General features: G+C 44.6%; 4 protein-coding genes across 8 annotated transcripts; 1 reads left to right on the top strand and 3 right to left on the bottom strand.

The window, feature by feature from the left end:
• Nucleotides 1-630: 630 nt before the first annotated feature.
• Nucleotides 631-8715, bottom strand: AP1M1 (adaptor related protein complex 1 subunit mu 1). Its single transcript, XM_042835723.1, has 12 exons — nt 8625-8715; nt 7895-8051; nt 7597-7664; nt 6900-7030; nt 6533-6680; nt 5989-6115; nt 5498-5640; nt 4694-4765; nt 4277-4435; nt 3700-3825; nt 3103-3178; nt 631-2492 (listed from the first exon to the last, which is right to left on the bottom strand). The coding sequence occupies exons 1-12, from the start codon at nt 8664-8666 to the stop codon at nt 2470-2472; spliced, it is 1272 nt and encodes a 423-aa protein (XP_042691657.1). The 5' UTR covers nt 8667-8715; the 3' UTR covers nt 631-2469.
• A 349-nt stretch (nt 8716-9064) lies between these two features.
• FAM32A (family with sequence similarity 32 member A) lies at nt 9065-10157 on the bottom strand. Its single transcript, XM_042835687.1, has 4 exons — nt 10067-10157; nt 9850-9988; nt 9706-9759; nt 9065-9584 (listed from the first exon to the last, which is right to left on the bottom strand). Exons 1-4 carry the CDS (start codon nt 10141-10143, stop codon nt 9516-9518), a joined length of 339 nt encoding a protein of 112 aa, XP_042691621.1. The 5' UTR covers nt 10144-10157; the 3' UTR covers nt 9065-9515.
• Nucleotides 10158-10260: 103 nt separating this feature from the next.
• Nucleotides 10261-15103, top strand: CIB3 (calcium and integrin binding family member 3). Of its 5 annotated transcripts, none has more exons than XM_042835657.1 (7): nt 10261-10336; nt 10435-10764; nt 10903-11037; nt 11339-12692; nt 13052-13199; nt 14096-14291; nt 14782-15103. In XM_042835657.1, exons 4-7 carry the CDS (start codon nt 12678-12680, stop codon nt 14801-14803), a joined length of 381 nt encoding a protein of 126 aa, XP_042691591.1. In that variant the 5' UTR covers nt 10261-10336; nt 10435-10764; nt 10903-11037; nt 11339-12677; the 3' UTR covers nt 14804-15103. The 5 variants fall into 5 exon arrangements, with proteins under 5 accessions (XP_042691591.1, XP_042691592.1, XP_042691594.1 ...); XM_042835658.1 differs by lacking the exon at nt 10261-10336 and having other exon boundaries at nt 10343-10764; nt 11339-11979; nt 12204-12692; XM_042835660.1 differs by lacking the exon at nt 10261-10336 and having other exon boundaries at nt 10343-10764; nt 11339-11373; nt 11678-12692.
• Nucleotides 15104-15583: 480 nt separating this feature from the next.
• On the bottom strand, nt 15584-23099 carry RAB8A (RAB8A, member RAS oncogene family). The gene is made up of 8 exons (XM_042835655.1): nt 22950-23099; nt 22656-22716; nt 22396-22456; nt 22037-22114; nt 21554-21643; nt 20536-20601; nt 20276-20326; nt 15584-19559 (listed from the first exon to the last, which is right to left on the bottom strand). The coding sequence occupies exons 1-8, from the start codon at nt 23071-23073 to the stop codon at nt 19467-19469; spliced, it is 624 nt and encodes a 207-aa protein (XP_042691589.1). The 5' UTR covers nt 23074-23099; the 3' UTR covers nt 15584-19466.
• Between the last annotated feature and the right edge of the window lie 210 nt (nt 23100-23309).

Below are 23309 nucleotides of genomic sequence, written 5' to 3' on the forward strand. Positions count from 1 at the left end.
ACGACAACCAGGTTAGCAGCTGCTCTAAGAACGAAACTTATTTACGGAATAGAATTTAAACTCCTTGACCAACTCACACCAGTAATACCACACCTCTATTTCTGCCTTTCTATGCATGCTGGGACCCCACATCTTAATAACAAAGTTGTTTTTTACTTCTTGTTGTTCTTTTTGTTCCCCTCCCCCCTTCCTGCAATATTGGCTGCTCATGAGCACTGGTTTTATGGTACACAATTCTGCAGAGAACAAAAGCACAGCAAGATTTCTCTGTATTTAGTAAACAAATCAGGAGCTTCTATGAAGCTCAGTTCCACTCATCCAAGGCTCACGTTAGACTAACTGGAGGCACACCGGGATTAGAGGTTGCACGTTACTGTAGATCAAAGTGGAAAAGAAGAAGGGAGTGATGTGCAATTGACTCAAAGAGCTTTTTTGTCCTTTATTACTTCTTGGACAAGCAGGGCTGATAGCTCACCATCAAAGACAACTCAAACTGCTGCAGAATATAAGAAAAACACTGGTCTGCAAGATACATCCTTCAACAGGAAAAGAAATGGAGCTCTAGAGAGTCACATTTCACAGGCAAATAATGAAAATAAACATTGTGAAGAATGGAGTCACCAGGTAAAGTGATTTGTCAACCAGTTACAGTTTTAATATAAAATGTTTAGTCCAGTCATAAGCTCAATGGTTCAAATGAAAATGAGCAGTGGAACCAAAACCTCAAACAAGATGATTTGTTTTGACATCAAGCTTGTTGGGGTGACAAACACAGCCATCTTACCCCCGAAAACACCTCCACGCCAACAAGGCCCAGCCACTCACTGCCTTGCTGCTGCACAGAACCTCCAGCTGTCAGTCGCTTCTGCCACTGAGCTGCAACATTACAGCAGCTGCATCTCAGGGGAACTCAGGTGATTCATTTATTTTACTAGTCACACATACTGCATACAAAGGTAGATACATGTCTACAAGGTTTTAGTGGGGACAATATCTTTTCAACCTTGTGGGGGAGTCAAGAACCGTCAAGAAAGCAGTGTGGAGAACCTTGCACACAGGATATGCATCACATCTTTAGCTCTGAATGGCTTAAATTTAGCATCTGTCTCATGTACTAAATTCAAACCAAACCATTCCAAAAACCGTTTAAAGAAAATACTGATAGCTGTTAATTTCTTTTTCTGAAATCAAAGCATGTTCACCCAAATGAACCTCAGCTTCTCAGAAAAATGAAACAGCATGTAAAAAATAATAAAATAACAATACCTTTATGTATAACGTCCTCACCTGCTGTCCATTCTGCCAGAAAGTTCTCATAAGAATTGCTTACAAATGGAGGAGACTAAGACAGCAACCTCTCCAGGGCAAATACAGTTAAGCAACGCTAGCAAGTTACAGCAAAAAAACAAAAAAAGGAGATCTGCCCTTGATGAACAAGAAGGCAAGCCTGAAGAACAGTCATGATATTTCCACCAGCTTCTCTGTAAACAACAATCAACTGTCAAGAACAGGCAGGATTATATCACTTATCTAGGAAGGGGAATAATAATAAGGAGAATTATAAAGTCTTCCCACCAGATTTTATGGTTGCCAAAGTCGGTCTTTTTTTTTTTTTAATAAAGACTTACACTTTATAGTTTTATATTTGTATTACACATAGAAACAAAGAAAAAGCAAATGCTAGTTGATTGGCGTAGGGTTTTCACACCCAAGGGGATAACAGGGTTGAAACTCTTCAGTGTGCACCTCAGCTCGTGGGAACTAGCAATCACCATCATGCTTCCACAGAGATGTTCCTGCAGACACTTCCCACAGTCTCTTGTTCTCAGACACCCTGGCCTCCAACACTTATTTATACATAAGCCCACAGCTTGTTCTCTCAGATGAGTTGGTTTGACCCCATGTAAAGAAGAACAAAAAGTATTTTTGGACCCCTGATAATTTTAGCTCAGATTTTGTAGAATTTCATAAGTTAACAGAGAATGAGTTAAGGCACCCATATGCCCAGAACAAAAATAATAAATACCTTGGGCTAAATACAACTCACTGTGAAGCAGTCATGTGATTGCACAGCTGTCTCCCTATTTTGTCGGGTAACGCTACCAACATCCTCACAGATCCTAAAATATGAACACCAAAAACTTTGTGAGTACAATGGACAAGGCATCGACAGACATTCTCAAGGTTCGTTCTGTATTCCTGGCTCAAGGTAACAGCTACTACTAATGTAATCAGCACTTAGCAGCAAGATCAGCATGTTCTAAGAATGAAATAAATATTCACACAATCAATACTAATGGTTCAAACACATCATTGAAAATGGTACATTTCCCATCTTTCTCTCGCCCAATCCGAGTTTGCAGAGACAAGACCCTTGGCAACAACATTCACAGCTCTCAGTACCACAGAAGCTTCTGCAAACAAATCCTAGGCCTGAAGCGTTGTCATCTGTGGTGCCTGCAGGGCGCCTTACTGTGTGCGGAGCTGGTAGTCTGTGAAGGACAGAAACAACAGCAGCTTTAGGACACTGTCCTTCAGTAACCAGAGTAAAGCAGACCAGCAAACTGGGATGAAGTAACACACATCAGAGATGATCAGATCTTCATGTAGAATAACCAAGAACACGGGCTTTAAAGCAATTAATTAAGATAATTACAAGCTTCCAAGCCAGAAACAGCAAAACCACTCTGAACAACAAAACGAGTAACAATGAAAAGCAGCAAAAGTGCTTTTTTTTTTTTTTTTTTTTTCCTTTAACAGATCTGGTAGCTCTTAGCCAGCCCAAAGGCAGCAAAATGATATGTAAGAATCAGTTCTTTTTTAGTTCATATTCCCCCCAGATTTAAGTATTCCATAATGAACACCAGATTCAGTGAACAACTCTGCTGTCTAAAGGGATGATTCAATAAGACAGTTCAGTAAAAAAAAAAAAAAAAAAAGGACTAGAAAAAGCAGCAAGCATTAATGTCATGTATGAGCAAACTGCTCCTGTGTTTCAGTATTAAACTCTGCAGTAAATATATCTTCAATTTGTGAGTGTATGCTGGAGAAATAAGATACATTAAGACAGATTATCTTTACAGTTCATTGCTTCCAATTTACCTCCATTCTGGGTAATGTAACGGACCCATGGGAGAGCTTGATAGCCACTCTTCTCAATTATCTTTAAGTATCGAACCTGGGAAGAAGGAGAGGTTACACATGAGTCTCCTGTGTCAACCAAGCATTGCTTAGCAAAAAACAAAAACAAAAAACAAAACAAAATAAAATCAGGGCTGGTGGGTGGGTAGTGGTGATCAGAAGTGCATTTATGGGTAACAATAACAGCAATTATCTAGATGTGCAAAACTTTCAGATGTAAATATAAATCCCTGTCACTTGCATGACCAGCATGCCTTCCATCTGAAATCACACAGCCAGTCCCATCATTCTCTTTACGAGATTCCCTTAAAGCAGGAAAAATCAGACTTGCCTCAGTAATGAACAAACACTTGTGGTACTTCAAAGTGAGGGCAGGCAGGTGTATGAGAATGAGACAGCGACAGCCAGGACGAGCAGGACAGAAACAAAAGCAAAAAGACACCAAACCATGGAACAAAGGAGGCAAGGCAGACAAGGCTACAGAGCTGGGCTGCATCAGTTGGTGTGCAGCAGCCTGGCACTCAGCTGCCTCCTGTATTTCTGTTTTCAGCTACCCACCTGGATTCCTGAAGTGGTGAAATATGGAATCTCAAATTTGACACTAATGGGAGGCTTCCCTTCCTTGTCTTCAGCTTCAACACTTGGAAGTCCAAAGTGAGCTCTCATCAGGTATTCTTTTCCACCCTTACAAAAAAAAAAGATTTTTTCTTGAAACAAGAAAAGCTTCCAACAATACGAGTTATTTTCTATGCAGAATATCAAATTGCTGAATTACATTAATCATTCCAAATCTTTTCTAGGGCTTAAGAGGAAAAACTTTTTTTAATTTGAAAGTATTGGTGTTTGTTCTTTGTTTGTTTTGGGTTGGACTTTCTTTTTTTGTTTTTTTTTTTTTTTAAATGCAGATCAACTTGAATTATGCATCAAACAGGTCTCATCTTCTTCCAGACTTATCCTCAAGGAGAACATCAGAAGCTTGGTTTTCTTTCTGATCACTTTTGTCACACAACACGATGGCTGTACTATCACCATGGAACATCCAATGCTGTTAGAATTTGCTTTAGGCTGGGACATAAACCATGAACTCTAAGTAATTATTGTAATATTGGGTGAGAAGACTAACAACAGCACTTACTGGAAAAGATTTAATGGACCAGACAATTTCACTGTTCTCTGGAACCCATTTGACACTTCCAACAGTGGTTTTAAACTTTGGTGAGTCTGCATCATTTGGAACTGGAATGTGAATCTCCACATTGTTGGCCGTTGACCTACGCTTAAACTGACTTTTTGCCTAAAGAAAAGTGAGAAAAATCACATCTCTAAGCATGAACACTATGCATGTAAATTCAGAGAGCTGCCAGACAATTTCCCTCTACCACAGTCTACTGAGAGGCAGCACAACACAGAACATAAACGTACAAATCAACTTTTCTAAAGAGAAAAGTCCCAGGAAACAGGAGGTGGTTGTGTAAGAAGGTGCTGCTGGTGAAGCACTGAAAACAATCAGAAGAGAAGACAAACCAGCCATAATTATTTTAGAACTTCTGACCTTGATCATGTACTCGATGCGGCTGTGGGAATGTTTTTCAATCACGGACTCAATCCAGATCAGTGGCTTCACCTGATGGGAAGATATTTTACAGCTGTAGACTTTACTTTGCCATGGTCACAAAGCTGTCATTTCCTCATAAAACTACACTGAATACACGAATTCCATAAGCAAGAACTGACACACAAGCAAAAAGCAGCAAGAACTGGCAGGCATTAGGGAAAAAAAAACTAAAGTATTTCTCAGATTAGCTCCTAACACCTTCAGTTGTCAAACATTTCTCCACGTGTGTGCAGGCTTTTCTGGTTTGTTTTCTTAAACTGCTGCTGGCCTCCTGTCACAGCTGACAATCATAGATGTCCTCTGCACTAAGTATTTCCTTTTCTAAGGAAATGGCAGTGTGCACAGTAGCTGTTACCTTGAGGAACCACAATGCAGAATGCTGACATACTCCAAGAAATATTTAGAGGACAAATTAACATTGTCAAGCACAACAAATTGCCACCAAATACCTAATTGTATTGGGTGATTAGCTTAAAAATGAACTGATCAGTGTTTTGAAAACAGTTTCAGTAATAGTTGAAAAGATAAAGACTTACTGCCAAGTCATTCCTAAACTCATTCTTACTTGCTCCAAAAAGAGTGAGCACAAAGCTCTGCTATTAATGGCTGACTTCACAACTACTGTGCTGCCCATACTTACAGAAAAAACAGAACACATTAAGGGAAAGCCATTAGCAAATCTACAGACTACATGATTCTGTAAAAAACTGCTGCAGTTCAGACCCAAACACCCAGACTTACGTGGGTATTGAGGCGATAGGACATGAGCTCAAACTCCCCATCAGGTGGAATGAAAGAAATGGTCCTGTCGTTCTCAAAGCGAGAGAGACGAACGCACTGATGGAACTTCACATCTTCCAGCTCTACCGATTTACTTTTGCCACCTAGCAGCAAACACACATATCAACACTGCAGATCGCTGCTCCCATTGCATGAGGTCACACTGCAGCATCATGTAGCAGGGCAGATCCCTGCTGATATCCTCCTGGTTCAGCCCAGTAGTTTTTCTATCTCTCCCAAAGTCCCAGCAGACGAGGCAATGAAGCCCAGATGGTTTCCACACCCACTGTGGTATTCCATCTTCTCTTGGTATTGGCACACAAGACCTAACATGCTTTTCTGCATAGACAACACCAGTCTTTTCATCACAGAATCAATCCTTTCACTTGAACCCCACCTAAGTTTGCAGAGAACACCCATCACAATTCTGAAGGTATTGCTGAAATACTCACGGCCTGTGTTATCAAAGAGAACTTTGTCATTTAAACCAAGGCGAAGCTCTGGCATTCCTGAGAGAAAGACTCTCATCTTAATGGACCCAACTATTTCACTCCGTAATACGTTTCCATTGGCACTGACCTGAAGGGCAATGAAATAAAAGATAAAGGTTGCTGACACGATATGATGTGAGATCAAACTGCAACCACACTCCGTCCTCAGCCCCCAGGCCTCCATGGGTGCCTTTCTCCCGAGCAACAACCCAGCACAGTACAGTCAGACCAAGGACAAGGCAGGATTAGACTGAAGGAGGCAGGAAGGATGTGTCAGAAACTCAGCTTTGGGGCTGCTGAGCACAGAGCACAAATTCCAGTAAAGGATCATTTATTTACCTATGGATGTCATTATAGATTATCAGTCCTAAGCACAGACAGCATCCAGGGCACTTATTGTGGTTAGGCTGATTTTTTATTATATCCTTTAGGTTTTCAGACAGTAAGTTCTTCTCAAGACTTCTACTAATAATTCTCATTAAAAGTTCAAGTAAAAGGTACCCACCAAAAGGTTAACAGACTCTATAACATCCAGGAACACTTCATTCTTCCTATATTTTATCCCTTCTGATCTCCATGAAACAGCATTTGTAACAGTGGCAGGTGGACGTGGAGCTCCAGTTTCAAGTTTGTGACCCTCCTGAGTGATGTACCTTTATAAACACATAATTAGAACAAAAAAGAAATGTTTGCAGCATCTTTTGTATCAGATTAACATCACCAATAAATCAGTTGGATTTACAAAGCTACACTTTACCAAGTATTAAATATTTTGATAACTAGAGGAGGAAGCCAAAGCATTTGTTTGCATATAGAATATGTAAGACTTTCCCAAGGACTTACAAGTGTAAGCAGTACAGACAGATACTTACTCTTGTAAAATTTTGCTATCAGTGGTTTGTGGGTATCCAAAATCCATAAGCTCATCTAACAACTCATAAATAATAACAAAATTATCCCTAATGCTCTCTTCTTCCAACTCCTTGAAATATTCAGAAAAAACCTGAAACACCAAAAACAGAGGGAGGAGAAAAAAGGACATCAGCTGAGGAACTACAGCACATTCTGAATGTATTCCTATACCTAAGAAGAGTTTTGGGGAAAAAAATAAAAAATAAGAAAATCACCAAAATAAAACCTATAATTCCTAAAAACCTTTTTGTTCAGATAAGCAGCAGGAAACCCACCTCAATTAGGAGAGAGTTACAGAGCCCTCAGAATAACTCTGATGATTACAAAGCATATTAACATTGGGGAAAACACTTGTGATGCCAAGTCCAAACTAACCAAACACAGAATCTACAGATGGCACGACTCATGCATCAACGTTTTCCTCCACATTTTCAGGTCTTGTGCAACTTCTCACAGCACCGTGTCACATCCTTGCTACTCAGTTATAACATAGCAATTCCATTATTAGCAGTTAGGAAGACTTTTCTATAAAATAGTCAAATATAAAGGAAAAATACTATTACTACAGCTTCTTTTTAATAAGGTGAAAGCTCTATACAATTTTATTAGATCCCACTAACAAACAGATGGGAGTTACATCTGCAACTTCCTACTCACCTGAACTACTTTATATAAAAATGAAAACACCAGTGATACACAAGCATTCTTCTTAGAAGTTGCAACAACTAATGAAGGATGTTCAGGAACACGCATTCAAAGTCATCGTGGGATGAAAAAAATTTACTGAATGTGTTTTTAAAAGCATTGTGAAAGGGGCAGCCTGATCTGCTGCCTGATTTAGTGGTGCGCAGCCCTGGCTGAGGCAGCAGGGTTGGGACTGGATGATCTTTGAGGTCCCTTCGACCCAAGCTGTCCTGTGATTCACTCAATGATCTGTCTGCAGCACAAAGGATACGATAGAGGTTGTTATGTTTAATCCACATGAAACGAACTCCTCCGTGTGCCAGAATAGGAGAAAGCGTTCCCTCTTCTTCCTTTTCCATAAGGATTGGCATAAAATGCTCCACCTCCGACATGTCCACATCCCCACGGTAATTCCGACAGATGAGAACCTACGGGAAGAACAATTCCTTACACTTCTCCTTCGAGACATGAAGTCACCATGCAAGACCAGCACATGAGATACTTAAAGAGCCTCTTTAGCTGAAAAACCCCAACACCAAGCTTCAGTCAGGTCTACGCATCCTACAAACACAAAACAAAGAACCAACACACGTTATGATTCGAATGCAAATCCCCACGTTTGCAGTCGTATCTCCTAGCGTTACCTCTCACATACGGCTGCAGACACCCCGTTTAAGACGGAAAAACAGGTCACTCTCCTGGGACAAACCGCGTCCCATTAGGGCGGAGATTAATTACCCCAGGCGGGATGCTCGGGAGCCCCGCAGGCAGGGCCGCTCCCCGACTCCTCCTTCAGCACCCGCGAGGAGCGGACACGGCGGGCCCGCCTCACAGCTGGGTGCGCAGCGCCGGCAGCAAACAGCGGGCGGGAAGGGGAAGCGGCGGCCGCAGGGCAGCGAGGCCGGGGAGCCCCGCCGTGCCGGGCCCTCGGAACCCAGCGCGCGCCAGACGCTCTCAGCAGCTCGGCTCTCGTGCAGCCCGCAGCCGCAGCGCGGCCTCACCTTCCCCTTCAGGTCCAGCACGTAAACGGCGCTGGCCGACATCGCGCCGCCCGGGGCCCCCGCGCCCGACCACAGCCACGGCGACTTCCGCTTCCGGCCGGCACTTCCGGCGGGAAGCGGCTGCGCGAGGCGCGGCTGCCGAGGTCCGGCAGCGCGGAAGGATACGCGTGGTGACCCGCCGGCAGAGGAAGAGCGCTTTACCGGCTGTGCCCTGCTGTTAAATAGTCCGCGGCCGGCTGCGGTCCGCGGAGGAGAGTTGGGAAGGCTGAGGAGCACGGGGGGATCAGCGGTAGCGGAGGGAAAACGCTTGGGCTGAAAAAGTGCGTAAGGATTTGTGATGTGATTCACATCACTTCTGAGGGAGGGCTGTGAGTGTCAGCGCACACGGACTGCATGCAGAGCACTGCCCCTGCTGTGCGGGCAAAGGAGCACCAAAACAATGGCTGAAAGCAGCGTTTTAATAAGTTACATCAAAGATACGAGGGTTTTAGAATACAGCAGAAACCACTCCCCCCCAACTCTGCGCGATTTCGGATAGGAATTACACAGTTCTGCAATTCATGAGAGCAGCTGACACAACGTAATGCTGCCATAGAGAATCCTGCTCCTAACAAGACCTGCTGGCATAGGACAAATAGAGGAACATTGCCTGTTGTCTCACAGCAGTTGGGTTTGGCCTTAGTGTGGCTTTGAGCACTGAAAAACACCCCTCTGCACCTCCATAAGTCAGCAGTCAAGAAGAGACTTTGTTGAGTATTCTGAAACTGAAATACAACAGCACAAGGTGATAAATGTTCCGAAGATGCATTGAATATTCAGTACCAAGAACACAGAGGTTTACACGGCAGCCAAGTTTGACGTAAGCAGAACTCCCCATCCAAACGCCGCCGTTCACTTGGTCCAGCTGACTTTGGGAATGTCGTAGTGCTCGGTCAGGGTGTCCAAGTGCCTGTTGAAGTCCTGAGGGACAGAGGAGGCACAAAGCACTCAGGATCGGAGCATTCACCGACGCTCAGCCCTCCTCACAGCGCCGCGTTTCCCCTGCGGCTCCGCCCGCTGAACCCCGGCTGGCTCCACTCACCTCAACTCTCTGCTTGTGTGTTTTCGAGGCCTTCTTCAGGATCCTCTCCATTTGCTGTTAGGAGACACGACAGCACCGTTATCGGCGCGGGGTTCCGAGCCCGCCCCACATCCCGTGTGGGCCGGGCTCGGCAGGCCGCCCTACCCGCTTCTCCTGCATCTTCTCGTAGGCCACTTGTGCCGGGGTCCGCTTGTCCAGGCCGCGCTTCTTCTCCTCTTCCTGCTTCTTGCCGCTCACGATCTGCTCCAGGATCTGGGCCTTGTCCTTCGCTTTTTTCTTCTTCCTGCGGACAGACGCCGCTCAGCGCCCGGCCCCGGGCCCCGGCCCAGCTCCCGGTTCCCCTCCCCGCCCCGCCGCTCACCGCTTCCCAGCCCCCGGCCCCGCGCCACCGCCCTTCAGCCGCAGCGGCCCGCGCTGCACCGCCTCGTATTCCGCCATCTCTCGGCGGCCGCGCTGAGCAGCGCCCTCTGGCGGCAGAGCGGGCAGCGCGCGAGAGCGACGCAGCCACGGCGCTGAGGTAAAAAAACGCTACAGTCCGACCGCGCGCCCCGAGCTGCCCGGCCCGACCCGCCCCGTTCCGCTCCGAACCGACCGAAAGCCAGTCGCTGCCGCTTGTCTTAAAGGCGCCGGGGTGAGCTGTAGTGCTGCTGCCAGTTCTGCCCTCGCGTTTCACATTTAACTCACAGTTCTGTTCTTAAGTATGAACGATGCATTTTCTCATATTTTCAGTGCAAAGCCATATACGGGCCTGCATATATGTCAGCTTGTCACACTAATGGCCATTTACTAGAGATAATGAGTGCTAATGGAGGAACAGGGGGCCAAGAGGATTGTACAGATGTTGCCCCAAGTACAGCTGACATCAGTGCGTGATGTGGAGAAAAACGAGACAGGAGAGGCAGCGCTGGCAACACTGCGAGCAGCTCCGAGCGCTCGGTGCGAGGAGGGGCATTGCCAGTTGTCGGGCAGTCTGCCGTACGAAGGCACGGAGATGTGCTGCCCACCAGAAGCATCAGCGCGGCTCAGTGCTGTAACATGAGGCTCTGTGCACACAGGCAGGTGAGTGATGCTGGATAAGAGCCGTGAGTAGCCAGACTGGAGATGTGATGAAGTGCTCCTATGACGGCTGTTTGTGGTCCGTGGAATAGGGAAGCTGGTTATTTGATCCTCTGCTTTACCCGAACCTCATTGTTGCAGCTTTTAATATCTGGATATCCAGGCCTCCTATAAAAGTGACTGAGGAAAGAATGATGGGACAAGAATCAGCGTTCAGAGCTGGACATGGGCAACAAGCAAACCATTTTCACTCCAGAGCAGCTGGATGCATATCAGGTACAAAATGAACCAAGTGAGTCTTTAAACAGAACGCTGAATAATGGTGTTGCTGCTGTTTTTTTTAAACAACCTCTTTAAAAATTAGTAACTAAGAGCATTGAATTACAGTGAAGATTTTAGTAAGATACTTTGGTAAGATTCTTACATCAAGAAAGGTTATAAAGTATTCCTAATTATGTACAAAAAGAAAGAGTACTGATGGTTGGCCGCGTTATCATTCTGTTTGAGTCACTGTAGTGGAAGAGTCAGGGCCAATGAGTGCTAAAAAGTGCCATTAATATGATGCCTTATTTCACAGGACTGCACATTCTTTACAAGGAAAGAAATTCTGAGGTGAGTCTTGTGTGTTCTGTGTGTAAAATACAAAGATTGCTACAAAATAGATTATATAAAAGATGAAGTACATTTAAAAGTATTTTTAATGCATTTATACAAAATTGAAGTCATACATTGGACAATGTGAGCTTTTTTCTTTTTTTTTTTTTAATGTACAAAAACTACCTATGCAGTCTATCATAAATGAATCCAGAGTTTCAAATTTTCTGTGAAGGTAACATCTCTATACCATAACTATAACAAGGTGTATTCTAGTGTATATTTTGCTGCTGACACCCATGTGCCCCTCATTTCGTTTTAGGACAAGTGCTTCAAAGCGTCCTGTTGTACCTCGGGACATGTTGCCTGTTTTAAGAAATCATGAATGATTGTATCAAATTTTATTCACATTTCCTTCATGTAAATAATCAGCAGCAGTTACTCGGAGGCGCTTTTTTCTCAAAGCCTTTGTGAACTTCATCAAGTGCTGCGTTCAACCTCTGGCCAAAGGATCTGGTGTTCTGTTCCTATAGGACTAAGACTTTTCACTGAAAACAACTCTTTGGTTTCTGCACCTCTCAAGCAGTCATCAGGCATTGCTTGCTAATTTCTCTGAAGCATGGGGTATGAATGACAATTTTGTACAGAATATCCCCCTTTAGAACTTTGATGTCTGTGTATGAATTAAATATTGAATAAAATACAAAAGATTCTGTAATAACTGAAATTTAAATCTGCCTTTCCTTGTAGTAAGTAGATGCCAGAGCCATAAGTGTGTCATGAATAAGACATTTATTATTGATAAGAACCCCTTTTAAAATTCTAACCTATTGTTTTGTTGATAACAGCTATGAATGGGATCTTCACACACACAAAGGGATGAGGAAAATAGCAAGCTGACAAAGTGCTGATACATTCAGATGACTGTGCATACATTCTGTCTCCCGAACCTGACCGCTATGGAAAAAATAGAGATACCTGTGGTGAATGAAAACCTGTTAATCTGTTCTGAAAGCCCGAGGGCTTTGTGTTTACCACCAGTTTCACTGTGCTGCTTTTTTAACGTTGTCTCTTCCACTGACGTCAACTACAGAGTACAATAAATGTTATTTAGGGACTGGTTCCATCCTGGCAAAGGATGCAGAGTGTGAAGAACAGGTAAGGCAAACAGTCGTTCTCAGAGGTCTGACAGCTTGTTCCCTCAGCCAGCCTTTCTCTCTTCCAGGCTGTTCCACAGATACCGAGATCTGGCCCCGCAGCTCGTCCCACTCGACTACACCAGCAGGCCCACGGTGACACTTCCCTACCAGCTCATTGGCAGCATGCCGGAGCTGAAGGTACGCAGCAAGGAGCACAGCTGGAATCAAGTGACACAATTCAGTTCAATCGACCATTTTTAATAATTCATCCAGTTCTAATTACTAAGGGGATGAAATACAAATAAATTTTGCTTACTAAAGTCAAGCCGTTCTGGAACCTTCTAATGATTTCCTGAAAACACCCTGAAAGTGCACAGAGGTTAAAGAAGGCAGCAGCTGTGCCTAACAGATTAGACAAAAACATAATAGCAGAAAAAAGGAGTATTTGCCTGACGAAAAGGGGTTACCAGAAAAATTACTGGGCACCAGTTTTCTTATCTGCACTGAAATAATGTCATAGGGACGACCTTCCCTCAGTGCTGTGTTCTGTTTCCCAGGACAATCCGTTCCGCCAGCGGATCGCAGAGGTTTTCTCAGAGAGCGGAGATGGCAATATGACTTTAGATGACTTTTTGGACATGTTTTCTGTGCTGAGTGAGATGGCTCCCAGAGACCTGAAAGCTTATTATGCTTTTAAAATTTATGGTGAGTGACCCAGGCAAACAGAACCAAAACCAAAAAAAGGGAACGTTGAGGAAAAGCTGCAGCTGCGCACAGGAATGCAAAATGATCCATTTTGTGACTGTAATGGTTTCTAGTTAGGTATGCCTTCATACAGCATTTCTCTCTGCTTACATTTGAATGCCCGCTCTTTCTCCTAGAAACTTCTGGACCCTATCATCCTATTGTCTCTTATTTATTTGGGATTAGGATTTACTAAAAAATTTGCAACCTGAAAGTATCTTCAGCTTTCAAGAACTGATAAAACATTTAAGAAACAGTTCTGTCTGAGAAGCTGCTTTGAAAAGTGAAAGGGAAGGGATTTGGCTGCCCACAAAGCGGTGGGGTTTGGGCTGGGTTTGGCTGTGAGGGGAGATCACGCCTCCAGCACTTTTCTCTAAGGGCAAGTTCATTTGTTGTTACTTTCCCCAGGATCAGCCACAGCCAAACAACAGACAAAGAAACCCCACAACCAATCGAAACAAAACCCACAAAACAACTTTTTTTTCTTACATTAAGTAGTACACGATTGAGCACAGCCTTTAAGTGAACCCCACCAGAACTGAGCCGTTATCTTCCCTTCTGCTCTTTCGTGCTTTTAGTTCAGTAGTGCTCATTTGCTAGAATAGCTTAATTATGGCTTGACTATAATTAACTACTGCGCTATTTACGATTGTTACCTTTGGTACAACAGGGAGACACAAGATTGTCATTTTGTTGCTACATGTTTATACCAACACACATCACTTCCCTTCTCGTTTGAACGCTCTAAAACGAATCCTTACTTGCCTGGAAACCAAACCCTTCCTATTGGCTCTTGGCAGCCAGCCATGTCGAGTGCTGTTTTTCTCACTCTGAATTCTTTTTGTTTCTTCTGACAGATTTTAACAATGATGATTACATATGCAAATCAGACTTGGAGAAAACTGTGAACAAATTAACCCGCAATGAACTCACCCCAGAAGAAGTCAGCCTTGCATGCGAGAAGGTGATTTATGAAGCTGATCTGGACAACGACGGAAAGCTTTCTTTGGAAGACTTTCAGCATATGATAATTCGAGCTCCGGATTTCCTCAGGTAATATTGGATTTCAGTTTGTAACACCCAACTGCTCTACTGGAAGCTGTGAAACACACTTTGGCTGCTCAGTGGTTACAGATCCCTGCTCTTCCCCAGCAGTTTTGGTAGAGTTGCCCACCACAAAGACTGGGAAAACACGCATGAGAAAGCATGAAGGCTTGCATTTGTATTTCACTGTTGCTTTTCGAACCTCCTGTGTCCTTTTTACATGATAGAACCTCCTACTAACTGAGAAAGTAAATATTAGCATGCAGGCTCCATTGATAAATAGCTGAGAAAAGCTCATTCAATGTGCAATGTGGCCCAAGCATGCTTTCTGATATATAAAACAGCATTCCAAATCTTGCATTTATTTAATGGAACAATTCTTTGCAAGTGATTTGAAAAATAGTTTCCAACTTAAACTACAGTTTTAGGAGTAATGACAACGAATCCCTTTGAATGGAGTAAAGTGATTCGTAAGTGATTTTGCTTCCTTTTTTAACAGCACATTTCACATTCGAATCTGAACGTAGCAAAACATAAAGATGAGAGCGCTGCTTCTTGAACAGTTTGGAAGTGGAACCAGTCACAGAACTCACCTTAAAAGGAAAAGTTCATCTTTATTGAATTTTCCCTGTCACTCCACAGCAGTGTTTCTATGAAATTGCCTGTTCCCACCTTCTTCCCTCACCAAAGCAGTGATGTGGAAAAAAATGTGTTTTTTAAGCTGGGGAACCACCAGGTATGGGGCTGTATGAAATTACAGCTTCTTAAACAAAGGCCCTATGAAAATACCCCTATATCCATTAAAAACCCCATGTTATGGACTCATGCTGCATGCAGGAATCTCTGTACTGTTCCTACTGAACTTCTCCTTTTCCCCTGAGACAAAGCTAGCTCTAGGTTTAGGAAAACCTCCAGAACGTGGTTTTCCTCAGAGAACACAGACTGAGAAGGTGCTCAGCTCAAGTTCTGAGGTTCAGAGAATGCCACCTACTTCAAAAATAGATTCAAAAACAGGATGGTTAATCTAAACTGTGTAACCAGCTCCCCTGATGTCCTTTAACAGCCTTAACAAATGATTCAGTCAATCAACTGGCCCAACTATTCTAGCGTGTCACTGACACCTGATGCAGGTTCTAAGATGGATAAAGGGAAGATTTATTCAGAATTTACAATTTACAACTTAAACAACAAAAAAAAACCAACAAAATCTATCCTGTGTTCTTGGCACTCTTCCCTGTTTTTGGCAATAGTTTTCCACAAAAGGATCTGTGTTTTAATGATGAACCAGACTGATAAACTGATTTTTTTAAGTTCTCTTTTCATAAGAAGTTTATTTATGCAGTGCTCAGGGTCCTGTACAGAGTAAAAACATACATACTGTAATAAACAACAGTTCTGTCTTTCATACAAACATCAAAATCAATGAGAAGTGTTTAAGAAAGCAGTGGTAACGTGGGAAAGGTGGCAGCCAAGAGTGGGCCTTCTAAGTGCAGTTTACAGTTGCTTATGAAAATATTGCGAGTGTTCAATTCCCCTCAGAACGAAGTCATGAGTCCCAGCTCACGTTCAGCTCAGAGCTCAGTTCCTGCAGGGGCTGGAGAGCAGCCTGCTGCACTTTGATCAGCTTCAGAAGACAAAAACTCCAAGCATCAGTGAAAGAAATGGGTCAAAGAATAAAGCAGCCTGAAATAATCAGACTGCGATTACCATTAATGTTCCATCGAACAGAGCTTTATTTCATCTATAAATGAAGACACACCTCAGTCACCATTCTTTCCCAACCCCTGTGAACTTGTAGCAGAAATGGAGACCATTCTTTCAGCGGTCATTTGTCCATTTCCCCTCCAGCATAACCTCCATCCATTTCATGTCCAAGAAAACAAGAAATCCCGGCAGCTTTTGAGCATGAGCATCAGCCAAACCACCACCACAGCAATAAAACCCCTTACAGTTGTCAGTAAGATGATTACTATCCCACACGAAAGGAGACCAAATAATTCCCAGCAGCAGCAATGAGACTTACAATAATCCATAGGATTTATAAATCTGAGGCTGAAAGCCTGATGGCAGCACGAGGCTCTGATGTCGTGGGACATGAGATGTGCAATCAGCACAGGAACTGGGCAGGCAGCGTCAGCACTAAGCAGCAGTTCCAGCATGCACTGCAAATCAGCTGACAGGTCTGCACCCAAAGGGTGAAATCTATCCAGCATGCTGCAACCAGCCTCAAAAGTAAGGTCAACCACAGAATGCTACGATCCTCATCGAAGTAAAGGAATTTGAGAACATGCTCAAAAATGGGTTTGTTTCTCTACAAACCAAGTGTTAACTGATTACCTGGCATTTTAGTGGTATTTAGATGTAGAAAATGTGTGGCAAGCACATTCTCAGCTTTTCAGATCTACTTAAATTCCTGTTTTATAGATTCTGTATCCAATTTCAGATTTGTTCTTAGTTAACGAAAGCTTACATACAAATGCATTCCTGCATTCTGTGACACAGAACCTTTTTGAACATTGTGTTTTTGTAATATTCGTGCTTAAGAAAACACAGTAATTAAATTACGTGATGGAAACGTCAACTACATGTTGTATTTATGCCAGATTTGATGTCAGCATTTGGCAACACGCAGCCAAGCAGAAATGCCACTGCGGCGTCTTTAAGCTCTCCCTGCCCCATACTTGCATTCTAGGTTTCATATTGTTTGCACTGATTCCATTTCTGCATGGAGTCTGCAGACCGCAGGAGCACAGCGATGGCTGCAGGTCGCAGTGACTGCACAAATTCCTGAGACTGGGCAGTAACACAGCTGTTCACTGAGCAAAACCCATCGGTTCAGAAAAGGAAATCATGCTGTAAGTTGTATTATATCGACACGGGCAACAGCCAGCGTAAGTTTGACCAAAGGTGTTCACAGACAAAGAGCTTTTAATGCAAAAGGGTGACATAAGATTTAGCAAATGGAGGCTGACAAACGATGTGGTTTGTAAGTTAATGCGGTACTTCTTTCCTATCTCAAGGCAAACAACTGAGATGCTGTCGTGGCAAGGCCTGCTGTCGTGGTGCACAGCTGACAGCAGGGCAGACTGAGCACTGATTTGCCCAGTCACCTCCTGAAGTAACTCTGGCTGCAACATCTGGCTACATTAAAAGAGGTGGCTGGATGTGAGACAATCCACGTGTACCACTAAGCCAGAAACAAAACATGAGGCAGATCTGATTTAAGCACCTCAACTCGGCACCGTAAGTCCTTGCAGTCTTTTTTTCTTAAAAAAAACCCCAAACATTCTTATCTCAGGGTAGCAGCAGTGCTTGTCCAGGCTGTCCCTCTGTAGGAACTGTCCTTTGAAGCACCAGAAGGTTCTTCAGTGCCTTTATGTGATTTTATCCTACCAGAACATCTGTGTCCCACTGACTGTGCTGCACTGTCACCAAGTCCTCACGCTAAAAAGCCACAAGCAAACAAAACAAACATTACAAGGTTCTGCTTGGAGGAAGGTTTCACATATAAATTTAATAATGAACAGAGCTCATTGTAATCTGCTATTAAAAACAAGTTGGTGGCATTTAAAATGCATTTTTAAGCCAGTAACTCACACAGTACAATTTCCTTTTTCCTTTTAGAAAGCAGGCAGTATTCCTGGTGAGCTCAGCTGCATGCTGCAGATAAGTTTAAAAATCTATCAGATTTATAATTAACTCCAGTAACACTTAGGAGTGCTCCTCTGAGGCCGAGACAGATTACCAGAAAACTGAAGAAAACAAAGCTGGTAAGTAATCATTATTAAATCATCAACTTTAAAGTGAGCTTTAATTTTATCCTTAAGTGCAGTTTTCAATGTAAACAAAGCAGCACACGAACAGTTCCAGTGAGTTGCAGGACACAGCTGATACGTTCACTTGGGTTAAATATACCATAACTCCAATTACTGACAGCAGACTTCTAAGCAGATTGCTCTTACTGGCTCCTTTTATTAATCTAATTAGTCAGGCTTACAGCCTCTCAAATGAGAGCAATTAGTTACCCAGGTGCTTTACTAGGCTGTTACATTTTATACAATGGAATGTAATCGACGTGTTGGTAAGAATAAATATTTCCACTGAGGACTAAACATCATTTGCACTGATGCATGCTATTAACAGGTTGCTGCTGCTTGAAATCTGCAATGATCAATACATGGCAGCAAGGCAAATCTCAGCTTTAAAAGTTTGTTTTCAGAAAGTGTTCATATGTGCAACATTTATTTGCATATGTGAGCGAGTGTGCATCAGATCACACAGCTGGAAGCAGTGCAAGACATTTTCTGGTCACAATTTATAACTACCTTCTACATCAGGACAGATCGGGGGCAGTTTTCAACTAGAAGAGCTGCTCCCTGGGGTGTCCAGGTGGGATACGTGTCCCTGGGGGCTGTTTCCCCAAAAACTGAGTGCAGAACATCTGCAGCTCTCCTGCTGGATGTGCAGCCCGCTTAATTAAGTCTGGTCATCTGTAACCCGGCTAAAGGAACTCCTGGCAGTGCGGAACCAGCACCCCTACAGCACACTTTGCTTTCCCTAAAAAACAGAGATTCCTTTCAATTTCCTTTAAACTCCACTTGTACTCATGGATTGTCTACAACAACACAGCTGAGTCAGAACAGCAGCTCGAGGAATTGTCTCCCTAGTAGCACAAAGGAGCTGTGCAGAAAGCTTCCTTACAGCCTCTGGGAAGGCGCAGCCCGGACTGCCTACGTGAGTGCATTCATTGCTACTTTGATGCAGCTGCTTTATATGCATCCAGACACAGATCTGCAGATGTACCAAGTACATGCACCTGTACTTTATTGATATTGGCATTTCAGTTTCTGATTTTGATTATAACTTCATCTTTCTAATTTGGATACGCTAGAGATACAAACAGTGAGATTGAAGCCTGTCAGCAGAGGTGCTCTTACAGGTCACGTTCGATCTGTGCTCCTCTGCCACACAATGCCTGCCCCGTGGCAATCCGACAAAAATAAACTTGTTTCATCTCCAAAATTGAAGAGTCAGACAATTACTAAAATAAACAATTTCTTATTCAGATGGTCACAGAGTGACAAGGTTTGCTGGAAACGCTACAGTCCACAGACAGAGAAGTCTCACTCAGAGCAGGCACAGTCCAGTTGGGCTGAGCAGGCGCTCAGATTAAGGCTGTGTCCCTCACAGAAGAACACATCGGAAAAAGCTGCTTTTCTTTTGCTGGTCTGGTGTGATTTTGACTCCCTGGTTGCTGCCCTGTGGGCTATTGCCTTCCTGAAGATGCAAAGAATTTCAGTTACTTATTTATACTTAACAGCTTCTACTGCCTATATTTCATCTCTACGTTTTGATGAATCAAATCTGTAATTATACAAAAAATATTACTAGAAATCGGCAGGAGCTTTCACTCATTTATTTGACCCTTCGGTTGCATCAGCCTCTGTGAAAAGTCAGAGCTGCACATCCTACTTTTGGCTTTGACCAACAAGCACAGAGCCTGCTCTCCTTTCCATCAAGCCAAAGACAGCAGAGACCACAAAAGTTACAGGACGTGTTTGGTTTGTGCTCAGTACGTCAGGCTGTTGGTACAGGTAGAAGTGATGGGATTTTCTTCATGAAATGAAGCTAACAAAGTGTGAAGCAGACCTTCCATACTCTAACCTTACACCATTCACTTTTCCTGACTGCAGGAGCAAGAAATACCATTAGCAGCTCTCCTCTACCACTCATGTGGCTTTCTAAAAAACACACTGAAAAATTTTGTTCAGAGAACATCAACCACTGCAGCTGATTCGTGAAATGCAGACACAATGGTTTAGAAGCCACGGGCAGAGCACAGCTCACTGAAACTAAAGACAACCTCTGTGACCTTCGGTGCGTTCTGGTCAGAGGCCACAAAAGGCCATTTGCTGTGATGCAGTTCTTGGTGTTAATTCTTATGTTTTTTCCTCTCCATTTAACACAGCTTAGCCTAAGTAGAAGTCACTTACCAACTTCTTGTCCATTTTTGCTTTGATATCTCTGGCAAGAGTGAAAAATGCCTGCATAAGGAAAACAGTTGAAGGAATGCAGTTAATAAAACACGCTCTTAGCTGTTTTGTTTAATAATAATCTGCCCTCCTGACTTTAGTAGCCCAGGTGAAGTATCTGCAGTTGAGTTTCGCATCCAGTAAAGAGGGGCAACTGCTCTTACTGCTGATCTGCACACTTTATAAGATAATAAATACAAGAGAAAGGTTGCAGTACTTACATTCTCTATGTTTATATTTGCTTTTGCGCTGGTCTCCATGAATTTAATTCCAAAACTCGCTGCAAGCTGAACAAAAGCAGGTTTGGTGTTAGTTGGGTGGCTGCAGGAATGGCCATAAATGCAATGAACAGCGCGGGATCTCCACAAATCAGGAGCTGAACTGCATTGCTACTGGCATCTGTTCTTACTGGGCTTTGCTCCTCTGCTTCATACTTCATGCACATTTTCATCTGCTCCTTTGTCTTTCAATATCCACGTAGATTTTTAACAGACACCTTGCCAGTTCTGCGGTACACAGAAGTACTTTCTCTACTTTGACTAACATCCAATGCCAGAAAAAACAACCCTGTCTACCTTTGTTTCACAAAAAGGGCCATTCCTAAATGCTTTTCTTTCTTTGGCTGAGAATTCAGCCAGTTACTTGGCATCTAACACGTCTCAAGCAGATAATCCATCAGCATTCTACACAGACTCATCTTTTTATTGGACTGGGAAAATATTTTGCAACTGCAGCTTGGGAAGCATTCAGGAGCTGCACTCAGAATTACCAGTGAAGCCACTGAGGAAGCACACACACAGTAATGAATGCTGCTCTTACACTCTGTCAGCTCTGTCAGCACACCTTAAAGTGGGGACACTGCGGGGCAGGAGGTGCATTCACTGCACGGACCAGGGAATGATAGTAATGACTGCTTCAGAAGTGGGAAATTAATGAATAAAAGGTATTTTAATGTTCATAAAGAGGACTTCATTGCTCAGCTCAGGAGAAAATGCATGAAGACCGAATCCAAGAGGGAACATCACCATGCCTCAGTTCTCTGAGAAGAACTGCATCACTTCAGACCAGATTCTCCTGAGGCTGCAGCACAGACTGCTTCTGCTCAGGCAGCAACTGCATCAGTGCTGGCAGGAGGGAACTCAGCAGGCTTTACAGACACCCCGCAGCACCGCCTTCGCACGCTGCCTTCACCCTCAGCACCCGGACGCAGCACGACGGGGTGCAGCCTGTGGCACTTACCTTCTCCCCTTGCTCTCTGGAAACTTGTCTTTTGTCATTTGCATCACATTTGTTCCCAAGGATCATTTTTTCGACGTCTGGAGAGGCATGCTGAGATAGAAACAGATGAAAGAAAGGACTTCTGCTTATGTCTTACAAGTACTGTCAAAAGATGAGGTGTCCATCGGGAACTAAAAATGGACACGCTGGTGCTAAGCACTCTCTGTAGGTGTCTGAGCTGCACAGCATCTGACCCCAGCACTGCACTGCAGGCACCGACTGCTCCATGCTCAGCTCTGAGCTCACTTGTGCCAGGAAAACAAAATCAAAAGCACGCTCTGTACGCACGCACAACAAATTACTGTAAGCCAATGCATTCCGGCAGTTATTCCTGATTTTCTTTTCTACTTTGAGTTTGAAAGCAACATTTCTGAAGTATTTAGTTTCTAACTGCTTTTGGAAGGAGAAACAGCACCTTTAACATCAAGTAAACAGAGGAATTACCTCTTCGATGTTCCTGACCCAGTTCCGAATGTTTTCGAAAGACTTTTCATTGGTGATGTCATAGACTAACATAATGCCCTAAGGAACAAGGAGACAGATACCTCTTTCAGCGACCATCAGTCTAAGCAACAGTTAAAAGACCCGTCCGTATCAGAAGGGACAGATAAAGAAGAGCTGTTTCAGCACAACCCGGAACGTCAGCGCGCGCTGTGCGACGCGGCGACGGGGCGTGAGCTCGCACTGAGTCACGGCGGCCGCCCAGCGCCCGGCACCGCGCCGGCACTCGGCCAACTGCAGGGCGGTTCCGCCCGCAGGCCGCGCTCTCTGCTGGAGCCGAACCGCCCGCGCCGCGCTCCTACCATGGCTCCTCTGTAGTACGCCGTTGTGATGGTGCGGAATCGCTCCTGCCCGGCGGTATCCCTGCAAACAGACAGAACGGGGGCTCGCTCACCTCCCGCCTCAATGCTCACATCACGCGGCGGCGTTCACATGCACTAAAACTGCTTCTGTTTTGACGACAACCAGCTGCCGAAGAGCAAAACCGCACGCAAAAGTAACGGCGCTACGCCGCAGCACCGACACCGGCTGTCAACGCGTGGAGCTCATAAACGAGCCTTACCATATCTGCAGCTTGATTCTCTTGCCATCTAGCTCTATAGTTCTAATCTTAAAATCAATGCCTGGAACGAGAAACAACTGAATTACTTTTACTTTCTACAGAGAACCAAACAAGGTTTTCCCTCTGGTTCCCCCGCTCCGGCTTCGCCGCCTTCCCACGAGGAAAGCGAGCGGAGGCCGCCCGGGGAGCCGGGCTTCGGGCCGCGGCTCAGCGCCGCAGGGAGCGAGGCGGCCCGCACCGCACAGCTCGGCAGCGCCGCCCGCGGGGGCTGCGGCACCGCTCGGTCCCGCGCACCGATGGTGGAGATGAAGGTGGCGTTGAAGGCATCCTCGGAGAAGCGGAAGAGCGCGCACGTCTTCCCCACGCCCGAGTCGCCGATGAGCAGCAGCTTGAACAGATAGTCGTACGTCTTCGCCATGTTCCCGGGCGCCGCCCCTGCGGCACCGCCCGCCCCCCGCGCCGCCTCACGGGCCGCACCCGCCGCCCGTCACCGCCCGCAGCGCGCCGATTGGTCGAGCGGAGCGCCGCGTCGCCGCCGAACCCGGGGGGCGGAGCCCCGAGCCGCCGCTCCATTGGACTCCGCTCGCGGAGTAAGCGGCCGCGCGATTGGTCGCGCTCCCCGCCGCGCGCGCCCGGCGCGACGTCACTTCCCGC

Source organism: Centrocercus urophasianus, unplaced genomic scaffold, assembly GCF_019232065.1.
Source record: "Centrocercus urophasianus isolate 14NV4802_14NV808 unplaced genomic scaffold, USGS_Curo_1.0 seq_54, whole genome shotgun sequence".
Lineage (NCBI taxonomy): Eukaryota > Metazoa > Chordata > Aves > Galliformes > Phasianidae > Centrocercus > Centrocercus urophasianus.

Excerpts from the sequence above, each read along its gene's own strand:
- AP1M1 (XM_042835723.1), bottom strand. The coding sequence starts at position 8,666 with ATGTCGGCCAGCGCCGTTTACGTGCTGGACCTGAAGGGGAAG. Across the intron at positions 4,766-5,497 it reads CCTATCGCCTCAATACCCAC|GTGAAGCCACTGATCTGGAT; the intron begins GTAAGTCTGGGT and ends TCTTCCCATCAG. Across the intron at positions 3,826-4,276 it reads GGTCCATTAAATCTTTTCCA|GGTGGAAAAGAATACCTGAT; the intron begins GTAAGTGCTGTT and ends TTTTTTTGTAAG.
- FAM32A (XM_042835687.1), bottom strand. The coding sequence starts at position 10,143 with ATGGCGGAATACGAGGCGGTGCAGCGCGGGCCGCTGCGGCTGAAGGGC. Across the intron at positions 9,989-10,066 it reads GGGCCGGGGGCTGGGAAGCG|GAAGAAGAAAAAAGCGAAGG; the intron begins GTGAGCGGCGGG and ends GTCTGTCCGCAG. Across the intron at positions 9,760-9,849 it reads AGAAGATGCAGGAGAAGCGG|CAAATGGAGAGGATCCTGAA; the intron begins GTAGGGCGGCCT and ends GTCTCCTAACAG.
- CIB3 (XM_042835657.1), top strand. Across the intron at positions 13,200-14,095 it reads TTATGCTTTTAAAATTTATG|ATTTTAACAATGATGATTAC; the intron begins GTGAGTGACCCA and ends TTCTTCTGACAG. Across the intron at positions 14,292-14,781 it reads CGAGCTCCGGATTTCCTCAG|CACATTTCACATTCGAATCT; the intron begins GTAATATTGGAT and ends CTTTTTTAACAG.
- RAB8A (XM_042835655.1), bottom strand. The coding sequence starts at position 23,073 with ATGGCGAAGACGTACGACTATCTGTTCAAGCTGCTGCTCATCGGCGAC. Across the intron at positions 22,457-22,655 it reads AGAATCAAGCTGCAGATATG|GGATACCGCCGGGCAGGAGC; the intron begins GTAAGGCTCGTT and ends GTCTGTTTGCAG. Across the intron at positions 20,602-21,553 it reads CCAGAGAGCAAGGGGAGAAG|CTTGCAGCGAGTTTTGGAAT; the intron begins GTAAGTGCCACA and ends GCTTTTGTTCAG.